This window comes from Strix aluco, chromosome 1, assembly GCF_031877795.1.
Source record: "Strix aluco isolate bStrAlu1 chromosome 1, bStrAlu1.hap1, whole genome shotgun sequence".
In the NCBI taxonomy this organism is placed as follows: Eukaryota; Metazoa; Chordata; class Aves; order Strigiformes; family Strigidae; genus Strix; species Strix aluco.
In genome coordinates, this window is record NC_133931.1 from 171640345 (window position 1) to 171657418 (window position 17074).

At 41.2% G+C, this 17074-nt stretch overlaps 1 protein-coding gene across 6 annotated transcripts in view; it reads left to right on the forward strand.

Annotated features, from left to right (window-relative positions):
* Nucleotides 1-17074, forward strand: part of OBSCN (obscurin, cytoskeletal calmodulin and titin-interacting RhoGEF) — a 195739-nt gene that overhangs the window by 57091 nt on the left and 121574 nt on the right. For all 6 annotated transcript variants that reach the window (XM_074845565.1, XM_074845521.1, XM_074845530.1 and 3 more), the window contains exons 21-34: nt 204-470; nt 815-927; nt 1632-1785; nt 3159-3320; nt 3822-3926; nt 4624-4890; nt 5513-5782; nt 6598-6864; nt 8376-8642; nt 10280-10546; nt 11405-11674; nt 12451-12717; nt 13492-13758; nt 15347-15619. In XM_074845565.1, coding sequence (XP_074701666.1) covers nt 204-470; nt 815-927; nt 1632-1785; nt 3159-3320; nt 3822-3926; nt 4624-4890; nt 5513-5782; nt 6598-6864; nt 8376-8642; nt 10280-10546; nt 11405-11674; nt 12451-12717; nt 13492-13758; nt 15347-15619 — 3216 coding nt within the window. The remainder of the gene's footprint in view (nt 1-203; nt 471-814; nt 928-1631; nt 1786-3158; nt 3321-3821; nt 3927-4623; nt 4891-5512; nt 5783-6597; nt 6865-8375; nt 8643-10279; nt 10547-11404; nt 11675-12450; nt 12718-13491; nt 13759-15346; nt 15620-17074) is intronic.

The following is a 17074-nucleotide window of genomic DNA, read 5'->3' on the forward strand; positions in this document are numbered from 1 at the left end:
GCATCCATTTTAAGAGTAGCAGTCATGCTAGCAGTATGGTCATGAACAGGTTTTATTTCCTGCAAAAGTGGTTGTTTAATTGGCAGATACCAATTAATTGACAGGTACCTGCATGAGGAATCGGGAAATAATCTATTTTGGAAGTCCTCAGGCTGTTTCACAGCTGTCAGTGTGAGACCTCCAACTTGTCCTTGTTTTTCCAGTGAGGCAGATCAAGCTGGTGAAAGGTCTTCAGTCTCTCCAAGTCTCTGAGAAAGGGACCGTCACCTTTGAGGTGGAGGTGTCGCATGAGGACGTGGAAGGGATCTGGCAGAAGGATGGCGTTCGGCTGAAACCTTCACCAAACATCAGTATTGGTGTCCTGGGGAAGAAACATTCACTGACTCTTTCTTCGGTGACTCTTGAAGATACAGGACTCATCTCCTTCAAAGCAGATGGCATTCATTCATCAGGGAGGCTGACTGTGACAGGTACACGGACCCGGAAGCCTCAGGCGTGGGACATGGTTTTCTTCTCCTGACTAGAGAACAAGCTTTTGCGAGAGGAACAAACTTTCCTTGTAACTGCAAAGGATGTTAAGCCCTAGACCATCATCAGTAACGTATCCTTCTAATGCCAACAGGATTATTGTAACATCATTCTCCACAGAACCACTCATGATAATCTGCTCAAAACAATACGATTTTGTCGTCACAAGTTTTATTAAGCACGGAAGCTAGGCTTTGTCTATTCATTATTACTTGTTCCAGATGATCCTGGACACCTAATTCCCCACTAAGTAGACTTTCTCTCTTTTTTTTTTTCTTTTTTTCAGAATTGCCCGTGAGAATCAGCAAACCTTTGGTAGACATTGGTGTAACTCAGAAGGACAAGGTCACATTCGAGTGTGAGCTATCCAGGCCCAACGTAGATGTTAAGTGGTTCAAGGTACAGCACTTAATGGACAGTGGTATTTCAGTTTCTGACTTCTCTGGAAGGGAACTAGAGCCTTTAATTTCACTTGAGGTGATGTGAATCTGAGCCTTTGCTACACAGCTCTTAGCATTGCTCTCCTGTCCTTATGTTCATTTACTTGCCCAGTTCATCACTCTCTTTTATTTGTTTACTGGGTGTGTTTATTGGGTTGAAAGTTAAGTTTTTCTATTCTTGCACAGAATGTGAGTACTGCTGTTGATAGCAATGCGGTCTTGTGCTTTACTTCACACCTCGCAGTTCTCACCCAGGATCTATAGCCTCACTGGGAACTGTGATTTAAGGTGAAGCCTCAATTCCCTTTGCACCTGACAGTCATTCTGGGGACCAGCTCAGGCATTTCATGTACCTTCCTTGGGGCTCAGCTGATACTCCCCTTAAATGGAAATAACAGCATTTCTTCAGTGCTTATTGCCAAGTCTGTACAGTGCCTTAAGCCTTCAAATAGCTAAGGTCAACCAAAAGTTATGTACGTTCTTCAGCTATTCCTACTTCTTGAAAACTTTGCACTGAGCTTAAATTTCAGCACATGTCCCAGTAAGCACCGTTCCATCAAGTCCAATGAGACAGGTGAATTAAGCACAGATCTGAATGTTTGTTTTGCTCACTGCAGACATAGAAGAGTTGATGGTGACCTAGTTTGGCCTTTTCTCTTCTAGGATGGGAAGGAGCTCCGGCAAAGTAAAAAAGTGGGGATTATTTCCCAGGGAAATAAGAGAAGCCTCATTATTCACAAGTGTGAATATGAAGATGAGGGAACTTATACGTGTGAAGCAGCTGAAGACAAGACATCAGCTACCCTAAAGGTTCATGGTATGTTTGACTGGAGCAGGAAAGTACATCTACTGCAGTTATTTTTGATTACACAGCAAGAAATGCTTTGTGGACAGTTTGTGTATTTTGTAATTACTCATTTTGGATAACTTTCTCTTCCTAGTGAGAAGGTGCTGGCAGAGCTGTCCTCTATCCTTAAAGGAGTATTTTTTGAAGAGGTCCTAACTTAGTTTTCCATTTATCATAAGTGATTTCTGGTCTCTGGAATTTAAATGACGTTTCTAGATTCTCAAGTTAGCAAACACCATACAGCCTGGCACAAAGCAGGGATTCAATGCCTGGTTCTGACATAGTTTGGTTTAGTTTCTGCCATTGTCACAGGGGGACTTTGCCTGAATAGGGACTGGACAAGCTTTGAGCATGATCTCAAGAAGTGCTCTACTTTTTAAGTTGTAAATGCTAAGGAAAGGGTCATGATTTCTGACTGCACCTCTCCTTTATGCTCAAGACAGTTTTTCCCTCCGTTTGCTGCACTGTGCAACCAGTCAAATGCCAGATGTGTTTTTTCACCAGGCTCTGAAGCCCCAGAGATAAGCTAGTGCTGAAGGCCAGTTACTGAACAGACAAGTCTGCTGTGCCCTGGCAGATGTCATTTTCCAGAGGGGCATCTGAAAAGACATATCTGTTCTTTCTTATTTCTTACTAGATGCTGTCCTCGTGTGGTCACAAGGGTTCAGCAATATTTTCATGAACATCTGTCCTGTTCTGTTGCTCTGTTGAACTCCCCTTTTCTCCCTGACTTTGTGATTGGGATGGGTTGCTGTTTGAATGCTGGCTGGTTTGCATCTGAGCCCTGGTCCTGAGGCTGATCCAAGGTGGATTTCCTTTCAAAAGGAAAGGGTTGCAGTAGCACAGGAATATGGAATACCTCTGGCAGGATTATGTTGAGTTCAGGGGATTCTGAAGCAAAGGTATCTCCTAGATAAAACATATGGCTGAGGTCCCTGTGGCTGATACAGTCCAGACACACAAGAAGGGGAGTAAGAGGAGAGTATGCAGAGAAGCATGTGAATGAGACAGGATTATAATGACACAAGAGATTGTAGGCTGATGTTTAGTTTTCCTTGACAGATTTTTTTCATGAACAAGTTTAATTTGTTTCAAAAACTGTATAAAGTTCCAGCACCCATAAAATCCTCTTGCAGTGATCTCCACTGTAGACAGTAAGTCTATCTGTAGGTTCAAATATAGAACGCACTTACTGTGGTGAAGAGAAAAACTACCCAGGAAGGGCAGCTGGTCTAGACTAAAACACAATCCTATTTTGTTCTATACAAGTATGCAGAAGATAAACACACCACACTTGGCTATGGAGAAACCCCAAATAAATATTTGTCTCTCTGATTTCACAGCCCGAGATATCAAGATTATTAAACCACTAGAAGATGTGGAAGTGAATGAATATGAGAGTGCCTCTTTCGTCTGTGAGATTTCACATGATGAGGTCCAAACCCAGTGGTACAAAAATGACAACAAACTGAAGGCTACCGACAATATTCGAATGCGTCGAGATGGTAGGATGTAAAAGGGGGATTTCATTCTTGAATGGGGGTGGCTTGAAGTAGGTGCTGGTATGGGAGAGTAGGCTGTAGACTAGACTGACCTCCAAACTCAAGTTAAGAAGGTTCAGCAGGGAGTACCCCATTTGTTTTGGGGTTGCAGCTAGGCTTTAACAGTGGCATGGTGAGAACTTTAATAAGGCAAACTTGGTGTCATTCTACCATCCCATGGCAGCAGTGGGTAGGAGTTTATATCACCTGACAGTGGGTGGGATCCTTCTGTTGGCATATGTTCCAGATGGTGGGGACCACATTCACTCAGTCCTTGGAGGAGCTGAGGTTAGGTTATCCTTTGATACAGAGACATAGACATAAGGGAATGGTCAGCCTTGCTGCCACGAGAGCAGGTGGTGATGCACTGAAACCAGATGAGTGATGCTTGACCTGGCAGTGTGCCTTGGAGAGTGAAGCTATATTTTCAGGGGAAGCTATGTCTGGCTGTGTGTCTGTTCTCAGGAAAGACCTATTCACTGACTTACACACGCGTCCAAGTTGAAGATGCAGCAGAGATCAAATTTGTTGCAGAAAAGGCAGAATCTCACGCCCACCTTACTGTAAAAGGTAATTATGCTTTCCATGCCAATACTGCTTAATGTTACATGCTCATGTTACAAACCAACCAACGTCCCTCACTTTTAACGTGAAGAATGTTAAACAACTCCTAGAGCTTTCAGGAAAAAGAAAAGCTCCTGCCTTCCTTACTGCATGTGAAATATCAGCCTCACTGGGAATTTACTTTTGTTAAATAATACAGTTTCTTTTCTCAGGAGGTTGATTTTGTACCCTAAGACATTAAAAGTCATGTTTGAACTTTGAAGGACAAAAAACCGTAGCTTGACTTTTTCCTTAATTTTCTCTTTCTGGTGTAAGTTTAAAAAGAATACAGCACTTTTTGTGTGTGTGTTTAACTTAAGCAGTGTGATAGAGACAGAGAGAAGGAAGACATTTGAATTAACACACTGATGAGGAGCTCAGGATATTTGAGATCAGTCCCTGGCTTTGCCATAGCACTGCTGTGTAGTGTTGAGTAAATTATCTATTATCTCTACAGTTCAGCCACTCAAGTGGTAAAATATGGATAAAAAGTTTTCCTTTGATTAGCTCTTCCCCTGCTGTGTGTTAGTTGAGTGCTTAAGATAGTGGGGATTCCTGTCATCATTCAAATAACTGAACGTAAAAGAAATATTGCTTAAGAGTTTTTAGTTTGCACCTTTCATGGCGACTGTACTCATTATTCAATCTTTTTTACTCCTTTTAGAGCTGCCTGTGAAAATTGTGAAGCCTTTGCGAGATAAGATTGCTCTTGAAAAACATCGGGGATTCCTGGAGTGCCAGGTGTCTCGTGCCAATGCCGAAGTTAGATGGTATAAAAAGGACGTTGAAATTCACCCTAGTGACAAATACGAAATTGTGAGCGATGGTGTCTATCGGAAACTCATCATCAACGATGCAGATTATGAAGATGAGGACACATACACTTGTGACGCCTTTGATGACAAAAGCACTGCTAATTTCTTTGTTGAAGGTAATAAATCATTTTTTCCCCTCTAGGATTCACTAGAAGGATTGGCTGATTCAAAAATCCCTTGTCATTTACTGTGAAAACAGAGTACCACTTAAAAAATATTTTAATTCAATGTTGATTTATTCTGAAGTTCATTGATAATGAATCTTTTTAGCATTATAAGGGCAGGAACATCCTGGAAAATGAATATACGGTATATTCTACTATGAAAAGTGATGAAATTCCTGTTCCAGAGTTTATCATCAGATGTGTTAGAGAACATTTGTTGTTCAGAGAAAAGTTGCAGTAACTAGTCAAAGTCTTTCCCATTATCAGCCTCTGCATTTCAGTGAATCTACTTTTCCATTTTATAGTGCCAAGTGTTTCATATCAGGATAGGAAGGTGGCTTTAGAAATAGAACTGGGAATCAGATGATCTGGATTCTCTTGAGGCAGTGTCACAGTCTCACTGTCTGACCTGTGACCAGAAATATGTTTGTTTTTATATAGAAAAGGATGATTTAAGGCCTTTTTAGCTAATAACTGCAGTATTTAATTGCAGAAGTGATAGCATGAGTGTGCAAGCTGATAATGGAATAGTTCTTTCATGACTCCTAAATCCCTGCTTGCTTCTTCCATCCAGAGCAATCCATTAATATTGTAAAGGAGTTGTGTGATGAGGATGTGACTGAGCCTGAAGAAGCCAAGTTTGAGTGTGAGATATCCATTCCATCTGTGAAACCCCCCAAATGGTCTCTACGCGGAGAAGTCCTACAGGCTGGCAGAAACATTATCATGCATCAAGAAGGCACTATCCACAGGCTGAAAATACTCAAAACGACTGCTGATATGACAGGCACCATTCAGTTCTCCATTGGCAAATCAAAATCCACAGCCAACCTGCTTGTCAGAGGTAATGTGATAAGTCCTGCCTTGAATTAAGTGACAAGAGATCTTCTCACAGTCTCTGGAAAGTAATTTTTCATACATACTGTCTAATGTGCAGGCTCCGTGGCTGGGTTCTTGGAAATGTATGTGTGCTTGGAAGATCTGCTTAGTTTCCAATTACAAGTTGTTGTGTGCAATATTGGACGCACTAAATAAGACACCAGTGGCTTAGGAAGGGATCTGGTTAAATGACTTTGGTGTACTTGTTATTCAAACTTGGTATTTAAATCTATTGAGCTAAGACTGGTTTTTAGTATATCTTTTGTCTTCTTGACTTTACCAAGAGGACAGAACAGATGAAATTTGCCAGAAGAGTTTATTTTGTCCCATTTTTGAACTAGACAAGTTTGATAGCTCATTTACTTAATCCACTTTGTCATTGACTTGATCAGGGACAAAGCTTCAAGGCTTTTTATCTTCCACTGTCACCACAGTAAATATTGCCAATCACATCCTGAAGTCCTTGTTTTGTCTTTAATTTGCTCATACTTGAATTAAAACTTCAACTAGAGAGCAATTCAGTAAGCACTGAACCAGAACTGAACCATGCATTTGGTAGTTAATATACTTATTTTCTTATAGAAACCACCATTCCCTATAGATCATCCTGTTGTTTTAGCTTTAAAGCAAATCAGCTCTGTAACAGAAACCTGTAACATCTGAGCAATTCACAAAACAGTTGTGAACGACATATGTGGAATTAACTGGCATGAAATACATATTGGAAACTTTCTTCTTCTTCAGACTGATCTTTTCTTCTTTCTCAACCCTGCTTTGCAGATTACCACATACAGATCACCAGGAAGATGGAGGACAAGACAGCTCTGGAGCGCCATTCAGTCATCCTGTCCTGCGACTTCAGGCCTTCTCCGAAGGTTGTGAAGTGGTTCAAGGGCCACACACTCATTGAGCCCTCCGAGAAGTACAAAATCAAGCGGGAGCAGCATTCAGCAGAGCTCAAAATTTTGAAGGTGAAGCCCGAAGATGCTGGTGTGTACAAGTGCAGGGCTGGAAATGCAGAGACCGAAGCCACGCTGACCGTGGAAGGTACAAACAGTTTGCAGCAGGGAGGCTTGCCTCTTGAATATTTTACAATGAGGGTGGTGAAACACTGGAACAGGTTGCCCAGAGAGGTGGTAGATGCCACATCCCTGGAAACATTCAAGGTCAGGCTGCATGGGGCTCTGAGCAACCTGATCTAGTGGAAGATATCCCTGCTTATTGCAGGGGGGTGGGACTAGATGGCCTTTAAAGGTCCCTTCCAACCCAAACCATTCTGTGATTCTCTGATATCCTTATGGTTCAGTGTTGCACTCTGGGTTTCTTTTCTTGAAGAGAGGTAGATTCCCACAGTTCTCTTCTGCTACTTTTATATAAATGCAATATTGTAAGTGAACTTACTGTATTATGCACTGTGCTGATATTCCATGATACTGAAACCCAGCACTTACCATGAACCAGGTAGCGCATGAGAAGGGCACCATCTGAGTAAGGCAGAAATTCATACATATTTCTCGAGGCACATTATTTTCTATTTCATCCAAGGAACTAGAACTTTGGTACTTCTTGCTAAAAATGTCCTTTATGTTAAACCGCTACAGGCCTCTGATGATCTTCATTGTGGTCTTCCTTTCCTGACCTCTGTGTCAGCTTCTATATCTGCTATACATTTGTTATTCGTGATATTCTACCTCATCCTGGTATGGCACTATTTATTTCACTGCTGGTGAAACTGTAAGAAATGATTGCTGTGAAACTTTCAGCAAGACTTGGAGGTGATCCACTGAACCATTTCCAGAAGTCCAGGGAATCTCTCTTGGTAACATTTTGGCCTTGCAGAGGTTCATCCAAATCACAGAATCACAGAATCATCTAGGTTGGAAAAGACCTTGAAGATCATCCAATCCAACCATTAACCTAACATAGACAGTTCCCAACTACACCATATCCCTCAGCGCTGTGTCAAATAACAGCATGATTTAATATTCCCAAACCCTCCTCTGAGTTAGCAGTCCTTGAGAAACCACGTTTCATGAGTGGACAAGCTGCAAAGTGAAACCTCTGGCCAAGGACTGGGAAAGAAAATAGTTCAATTCCTGTTGCTTCCTAAACCCGAGCAAGTTGCTTATTCTCTTTGTACCTGCTGTTTGTGGCCAAACCCATCATCTTCACCTCATGCTCTGTGTTTCCCTGGCAGTGAGTCAGAGACAATTTAGTTATAAACTGTATGTGTGTGTGCAGTGACAAGCACACAGGGATCGGAGCTCTGTGGAATACTTAGGCATCACTGTAATGTCATTATCATTTTAGAAAGAATTACTTCTTTTTAATTTAAAAACAGTTTTATGTGTAAAGAGAGAATTGAAGGCTCCAGACAATGTAGTCTTTTTAATGGGTGGGGTTTTTTTGTTGGACTAAATGCAGAACCAAGTAAATGAAATGTAATGTACAGGAAACCAGAATAAGCCGTCTCATAAACTCTAAACACTATGAAATCTATTTGTGGTAACAATATTGATTTATGATAACTGGTGATGGTGCACCTTGCTTTCCTACAGCTCGCAATGTAGAAGTACTCAAACACCTGCAAGATGTGGAAATTGAGGAAGAGAGTTCTGCTGTCTTCTCCTGTGAGCTGTCTCATGATGATGAGGATGTGGAATGGTTCCTCAATGGCACCCTCCTTTACACCAACAACTTCAATGACATCAGGAATGTCCACAATTGTTACACGCTGACGATGAAGCAGGTGAAGCCTGAGGATGCTGGCACAGTGACAATGAAGTCAGACAAGGTGTCAGAGAGCGTGCGTCTGAAGGTGATAGGTGGGTTGTGATCACACACCTCCTGATTATAATAAATAAGAGTTGGAAAGGAGCTCTTATTTACCATGCCCATACAGCAATCCTGCTCGTGAGCTTCACCTCTCTGGGGCCGAGTAATAAGTGTGCAAGGGCTTTCTTCCAGTGGAAGTTTCTACTGTTTTTCTAAGGAAGACTTTCCATAGCTATTTAACATCCTTTTAGTTCTCATCAGGATAGTCTCAAGAGCAATTTCCTTTACTTGTATGTCTCTTCAACAGCATATAGTCTATAAACTGCTCTTTATAAAGATTTTTGTCTACAAGAAACTGAGCTTCAGTGTACCTCCAAGGGTAGGGCACACCTCTGAGTACATCAGTTCTGGAGTTGGACTGATTCATCAAACAGAAGGTGGTTTGCTGCTGTGCCTAATATGCCTTAAAGAATGGTCACACATCTGAGTTGCTGTGGTTTGACATGTTCTTGTGCATCAGCTAAGCCACAGTAAGTTGCATGAAATATTTTAAGTATGTTCGAAACATGAGGTAAAACTCTCACCAAAATTTCAAAATCACATTTTCTTTAGCAACACACCCATACATGTATGCTCAGGTAAATCACAGTGATTTGTTATCCTAAATTAACTCCTTTATGTATCTGGAAACATGAGTGGGAAATGTTCTGAGCCATGCTCTCTGTAAATCAGAGTCTGACATCTTCCATATTCTCTTAGAGAATCGTCTCTGATTTCCTTTGCATTTTGCCTCCTGATCATAACTAATTTTTTCTTCCCAGCATATCTGAATAATTTGACTCTTTTACTCTATTCACTCAGAGAATCTGAAGGATTTTCTTTTCCTTCTTTCTTTTATAGCTGGTCAAAATTTTCCCCTGTATAAATATCTTCAGTGTCAAATATATTTTAAATTAGATAAAGGGAATCAATAAAACAAAGAGGCAAGAGCAAAAATGTTCAGGAGAGTGAGGAGAGTGTGCAGCATATCCTTGTATTGCTGCTCCTACTGCATGAATCCTGCTTCGTGAAAAGGCAGGGCCAGCTCTCTGGCTTTAGAAGACCTACATCCCCATTACTTCTCTTCACACATTTTTCTTCTAATCACCTGACCCCTTTCCACCTTTAGACTGCTGCAATGAGAAAGGACGTTCCCAAAGAACATTTTCTGCTCCTCCATGATGCAGACAAGGACTTCCTTAAATCTAGTCTATCTTGTTGAGCAGCTATTCCATGGAAGTGTGAAGTTGTCCCTATGGCCTTCACTAGGGCCCTACATGCCTGCTCCCAGCCCCATTCCCTGTGATGGGATCTCCTGTGCCTGACAGATGCCCCAACACAGAGAAAAATTAGTCCTGTGCAATCTCATAGGTGCGCAGTCATAAGAAAGACCACAATTAATGCGCTATCACTCCCCATCCATGGCAATGCAGCTCGCCTCTCTCCTTCCCTGCATCCTCCCATTAATAAATTCTGATTTGCCTAAAACTCATCCCAATCATGAGGCGTGAGACTGCTTTTGGTTCTGAACTGGTATCATCAGCATTGCCAAGGATTTACTTAAGCACTCTTTAAATATTTGGTAGCAACTGAAAATGTCTTGGCTTAAATATCCTGGTTGTTCTCTGTTTTGCCCATTAACCTTCAGAGAAGCCTGCTGTCTTCATGAAGTCCTTGGATGATGTTTTTGGTGAGGAGCGAGGTGTGATTAAACTGGAATGTGAAGTCTCCAAAGAGAAGGTCAAACCTGTTTGGAAAAAGGATGGCGTGAAGCTCACTTCTGGTAACAAGTATGAACAGATACAGTCTGGAAAGACCCTGTGCCTCCTTATCCGTGACCTCGAAAAGACAGATGCAGGTTTATACACTTGTGATATTGGCACTGATGTTGCCAAGTCAAAGGTCAGCGTTCAGGGTAAGTGTTGTAGGTGATGGCCAGTCAAGGGGTACTGCAAATATAGGTGGGCTTGGTCACTTTGTCTGACAACTATTCCTCCATAAGCCTTACATAACACGATGATGTCTGAAAAATCCCTGTTACTCTTTGAAGTATAGCTGGTGTTTCAGTGAAAATCAGATATCAAGAATGTAGTGGCAACATTTTCTTCCTGAACATCCCTTAGGTGCAGAAATCCTCCCAGAAGAGCAAATAATTTCTCAAAAAAAAAAACCAACCCAAACCAAAAAAAACTCAAGCAGCTTGTGTTTCATATTTTTCAGTTATTAATTCAGAGTCTTATGGGAACACAAAAGTAGAACAACATTGAGTATTGAAGAACCCAGCAGTTCAGCCTGTCCTCTCATCTTTGTGGCTGCTTGAAGGAGAAAGGAGTGTTCATGGCTTTCAAACATATTGATAATAAGACAAATTTTGAATATGTCTGATTTGAACCCAGGAGGGATAGGATGATAACAAGTTAACAAATACAAACATCCCATTTCTCGTATCAGTGTGGAGAAAAACCTCACACAACATCCCAGAGGCTTCCTGTCTGACAGCTTTTCCCCCCTCTAGCTCATTGAATCTTTACTCTTCTCCACTGAGTGAGCTGTTCTTCATACAGTCCTTCCAGGAGATTCACATGTCCCTTTTTCTATAGGTTTGTGGCGATTCTGAGTGGATAATGTCTGAGAAATCCTTCCCATTTCAAATACATCCGTAAGGCATGCAGTGCTGTCCTGCCAGTCTGATGAGCTAAAAATGTCAATACTACTACTCATGACAATCACAAAAGCCTTTTCTCCTTGTATTAACCTACTTTTTATCTTCCAGAACTGAACATTGGCATCACCAAACGGCTGAAGAACACTGAAATCCAGGAAGGAGAAGATTGCACTTTTGAGTGTATTTTGTCCCATGAAAGCATTGACGACTTCAACTGGACACTGAATGGGAGCAAAGTGGAAAGTGGTGGCCGATTTAAAGCCTCTAATATGGGTCGGAAATATACACTCAATATCAGAAGTGTGATTCCTGATGATTCTGGGGAAGTAATTTTCACTGCTCGTGGTTTAACCTCCAAGGCTTCTCTGGTTGTGAAAGGTAATGAGATCAGAAGGGTTCTGGGGTTTGATTTCTTGGGTGTTTTCATAAGGTATGTCAGTAAACCATGAAGGCGAACTCGTTATGATCAAAGTGAATGGCAGCCTTCTCTGTGAGCCTTGAAACACTGAGATTTTTCCTTAAAAACACATGTAAGGCTGAAACTTTTTATAGATATTTGAGAACTGCCGAATACACTGGGTAGTGTAATTGTACAGACAATTAATACCCAGCCTGTGTGCATCAGAGATAATCACCCAAGGCTCCCTGGGTAGTCAGTGGAGAGGAGAAACAGATAGTTTTCAGACATAGCCCATCATCCACAGTTTGACCTATATAGGACAAAATGAGTTGTTCCTTGAAGTCTATTACCTGTACTTAGCAGATAAGTGCTGGCTGTAGAGCAGCCCTGGAGTCAGTGCCTCTGCTACAGATCTCTGTGGTGTAGATGTCTGTATTCAGTGAGATAGATCCCACCCTAACTGCATGCCTACGGTAACTTCAGTGATGACAAAATAACATCCCCTGAAATGGATGCCATCAGAACAAATACTCAGTTCCTGTAAACAATCATTAATATTCACTGAGAGCCCATAACTGTAATTAATATGTACTAAAGGGCAAGACTGCTTTTCCCCTCCTTCCCTAACATAATATGAATCATTCATTGGGGAATGTGAAAACTTGCTGGATATTTGAATTGCAAGAACCCCAACCATATAGTGATCATTATTTTTATTCAAGGTTCCCTTTTTTTTTTTTTTTCCCCTCATCAGAAAGACCTACTGAGGTTACAAAACAGCTGGAGGATAAAACATCAGCAGTGGGGCAGGACATCAGCCTGAGCTGTGAATTGTCAAAACCTGATGTGAGCATCAGGTGGTATAAGGATGGCAAAGCAATCCGAAAAAGCCAGAAGTATGACTTGCACCAAGAGGGAACACGGGCCATTCTGATCATCCATGACTCCACGGTCAAGGACAGTGGGGAGTACACCTGTGAGACAGAGGTCTCTAAAACTAAAGCCAGGATCACAGTGCAAGGTCAGTTGAAGCATGTATAGGGGCTGGTGTGTACAGAAGTTGGGGTAAATATCTACAACCCGTGGGACATGTTCTTCTCTTCTGTCTCCCTAAACAGGATCGATTTTTAGTTTTCAAAAAATGTCATGGATTAAAAGCTTTAAAAAAAACCTTTGAAAAAACACCTTGTAGGTACTGAAGAATCTTATGTGCTACATAATGAACCAATCAAAATTTTCAATTTGAATTAGTCTTTCTTGAATATGGGTGATCAAAACTGTACGCAGTCTGCAAGATGAGACCTCACCAGTACCTGCACAATGCCATTAAACTTTCCTGGAAATATTGTACTTGATATGTCCAGTGACTGTAGGCAGACCTGGTGATTTTCTCAGATCCATTCCATCTGATAGGATGAGAAAAAATGGCCTCAAGTTGTGCCAGGGGAGGTTTAGATTGGATATTAGGAAAAACTTCTCCACTGAAAGGGTTGTCAAGCATTGGAACAGGCTGCCCAGGGAAGTAAGATGTTGAGTCACCATGACTGGAGGTTTTTAAAAAATGTGTAGATGTGGCACTCAGGGACGTGGTTTAGTGATGGACTTGGTAGGGTTAGGTTAACGATTGGACCTGATGATCTTAAGGGTCTTTTTAAACCTGAATGATTTTGTGATTTTATATTCTGTGTTTCTACATGTGGGGGCAGAGGGAATTCAAGACCATTCAGGACTTGTTTGGGTAACAAATCTGTCTCTGTCTCGCTCTCTTTTTTTTTTTTTTTTTTTTCCCTTCCAGAAAAACCTAATTATTTTGTCAAGGAACTGTCAGATCTGAAAGCCAATGAAACTGAAACTGCAGTTTTTATGTGCCAGAGTGAGAAATCTGCATCCTCTGTGGTCTGGAGGAAAGGCATAGCTGAACTCAGGGCTAGCAAGAAATATGAGATCACACAGAAAGGACAAGTCCTCCAGCTGACCATAAATAACTTGGAGAAAAGTGACAGTGACACTTACACCTGTGACATTGGTGATGCCCAGTCCAGAGCCAAGCTAGTCGTCCAAGGTATGCATGAGAGGAATACGATTGTACATCCTGTTTCTCTAACAGGACACATTATATGCATAGGCAGATCTATTTTTCAGCATACGGGTAACAGATCCACTGATTTCTGTCTTACTCACGACGTAGATACACTGCACAGGATGTGTAGACAAAAATACAGCAACATGGAGCTGGGCACGCAGAGCGACCTGTCAGTTTGAAGCAATTACACCTGGAGTACTTTGGGTATGATTTAAAACCCCAGATGCTGATGTGAGGAGAGGCTGGTGTTCCTGTGTGAACATATGGATATGATTCAGAGTGCCTGCTATTAGACAAGGGAAAAATTATTCTGCTTCCAGGCTTTTCTCCATGTCCCTTGTTGCCTCTTTCCAGTAGTGGTTTCTAAGAGGGAATGGGTGAATGAGTACTCCAGGGATATCTAAGTGCTTAATGTCCCTCTGCACCTTAGAGATGAAGGGTACAACCCAATCTCTAGCTGAAGAGTATAACCCAGCAGCTTTTATTTGATGCTACAGGCAGTAAATGAGCTGTGATGGCCAATGCTAAGAGCAGGGCAATGTTTAAGGGGAAGGAGTGAGATCTGGTTGTTCCTCACAGTTCCCTCATCAGAGCCCCGACTGGGAGAAACCCTTGAGCTGAAACTGAGAGGAGCAATTCAAGAATAGTCACATGCAGATGCAGTGGCAGTGTCCACTTATTAATTATTATAGTTAGTTTTAAAGACTAGGGGGGTAAAGGGTAAAGACTGCTCCACCTCGGATCATCTGCCAGAGCAGCCTTGAGAAGCAAGGAAATGCGCTTAACCCCCCCCATGGCCTCAGGATCTGAGCTACCTGAATTCGCTGTGAGGTTTCTAACACCAACTTTTCTGAGTGGAAAAACACTTCTCTGTCACAAAGCTCAAAATAAAAGCAAAAATTCCCTGTACTGGTTTTGTAAGTAGGATGAACATCAGGTACATTTTTGTATACGGTGATAACCTTATTTTATTTATTTATTTGTAGTTATGTGCATATCTATCTGTACCTATACAGGCAGGTTTTCAGGGCTCTTGTTTTGGTTCTTTTTCACTAAAGCTGCAGTCAGACATTGACTCCATTTCCCACTGTGCTTTATGGTTGGACTAAGCTCAAAGAGGGTAGGGGCTGGGTGATCCTCTCCCATAGAAAGCAAGTTATATTTGCCCTAGAAAAATGGAGGGGTTGTCATGGGAGGGGTCATCTGCTTATTGATGTCTAGAGCCCAGTGATGCTGTCAGAGACGCATCCTTTTAGCCTTTTCAGGTAGTTTCATTAGGAGACACTTTATAATGCTGGATTTGCATTGTACTGGCTACCTGTTCTGCTATATGCGTTCTGGTGTCTTGAAGTTGTCTTAATCCTATTTTGGTGTGTGTCCTGTATATATTATCTTCCTGTGAATGGTTTTTGTGTTCAATAACAGGGGAATTGTGTTTAAGTCTTCTGTATCATGAACATTTTTCTTTCTTGAAATATTCACATGGGAAATCTTGGAGTTTTCCATATCGATTTTCATGCTTAGAAACTGAAGATTTCAGTAATTGATGTATCTATGTTCCTTTCAGGCCAGAAAGTGCTAATAACAGAAGACCTGGAAGATGTCACTGTGTTAGAAGGAGAATCTGCCATGTTCAAATGCAGAATCTCTCCTGTAGACTATAGCAAAGTGCAGTGGTTTTTGGATAAAACCCCACTCCACACCAATGAGCTTAATGAGATCCAGTCTCAGCCTGGTGGATATCACTTGTTAACATTGAAAAAACTCTCACTGAAGGACGCGGGGGTCATTACATTTGAAGCTGGTGATAAGAAAACATCTGCCAGTTTGGTTGTTAAAGGTAATTCAATCATAAAAACTGCAGGAGAGGAAAGAATGCGTAGAAATAAGCATGGGTTAATGTGGGTAGGAGAAAAGAACAAAAATGCTACAAATTTGGCCCTGTCATATGTATATTTGTATATGTTCAAGAAAATAGCATTACTTATATAATTAAACTACGGCTGAGGAATGAACACTTTGTAATCCTGGACAATTCTCAGTGTGTTTACTGGACCTTAGATGGGAATGTTATATTGTAGTGATGGTGCCTTGGATGCCTTGTCCAGATTTCCTTGAGCCAAGCTGATAGGGTGATGGAAAATGAGGAGAAATCACTAAGTTCAAGGGGGAAAAAACAAGTACAACCAATAAGTTTTTAATTTAGTTTTCATTGTTTGAAAAGCAACATTACGTGTATTCTCTGCCATTCATTGTTGACAAAGAATTGTTTTCTCTGGAAAAGTTAAACTGAGTTAAAACTGCAGTGTTAGTCTACTCCTATAGTGAGGGAGTAAAATGAATGCCAGACAGCTCAAGAGTGCAGCGTTAGAGAGGTGTTTCTTACTGGAAACATAAATATTTCTCATTACCCAGAGATGTAAGACACAGAGTCTCTACTGTGTCAGCTCATATTCTCATTCTTTCCAGAATCACCATGTTTCTTGCAAAGAACTTTCTTTTCAAAATTTTAAAATTTGCTGAAATTTTGCCAATGCTACAGAAATATAAAAGGATTTTTTCTGAAGGCAAATGAAAGATCGTATTTGCAAAAGGCTGACTTCTTTTGGTAATGCTAATATGTGTTGCTATAGTACCAAAAATGAGTTTTGGTCTCCTGATTGATTGGGTTTTTATGAATTAAAAAGCATTAAGCTAGGGGGCATAAGATCTACCTTGGCCAGATTAGCTATTGGTATCTAGCTTAGGCTACTTCTATAAACTGTGTAGAAAGACAAGCACTTCCAGAGAGCAGTTCATCTTTTCTGTCCTAATAGCCTATTTTGGAAGTGAATATCTGGTCTCTGGAGGTGTCTGTCACCTTCCAGTGGTTGTAGAGACACCTTACATGACCAGTCTGAGCTATCTGCATGGTAGTTAGAGGATTCATACTGATGAGATAATATCTGCTCTGGATGACTGGCTTTGAGAAACCTGTATTGCACCTCACTTCATGCAGAATTAACTTTTCCACGTTCCGTTAGAAGGTTTAAACTAATCAGCTCACAGGTAAAAGGGCTTAGAAGAATCACGTCTCCATCTTGTTTCTATTTAGCAAGATGTGAGAGAGATCTTATTTACGTTCTTCAACAAGGATACTGCTTCTCAGCTTCTCCCAGATGACATTAGGTATTTACCAAACAACACTTTATGGCACGACAGGTGCCTTCCGGAGGTCTTTATAGTCATGGACACCGAATTCTTTGTTACTAACCTTGACCTGTAGTTTTGATACAAGTAATCTTGGATGTAAATC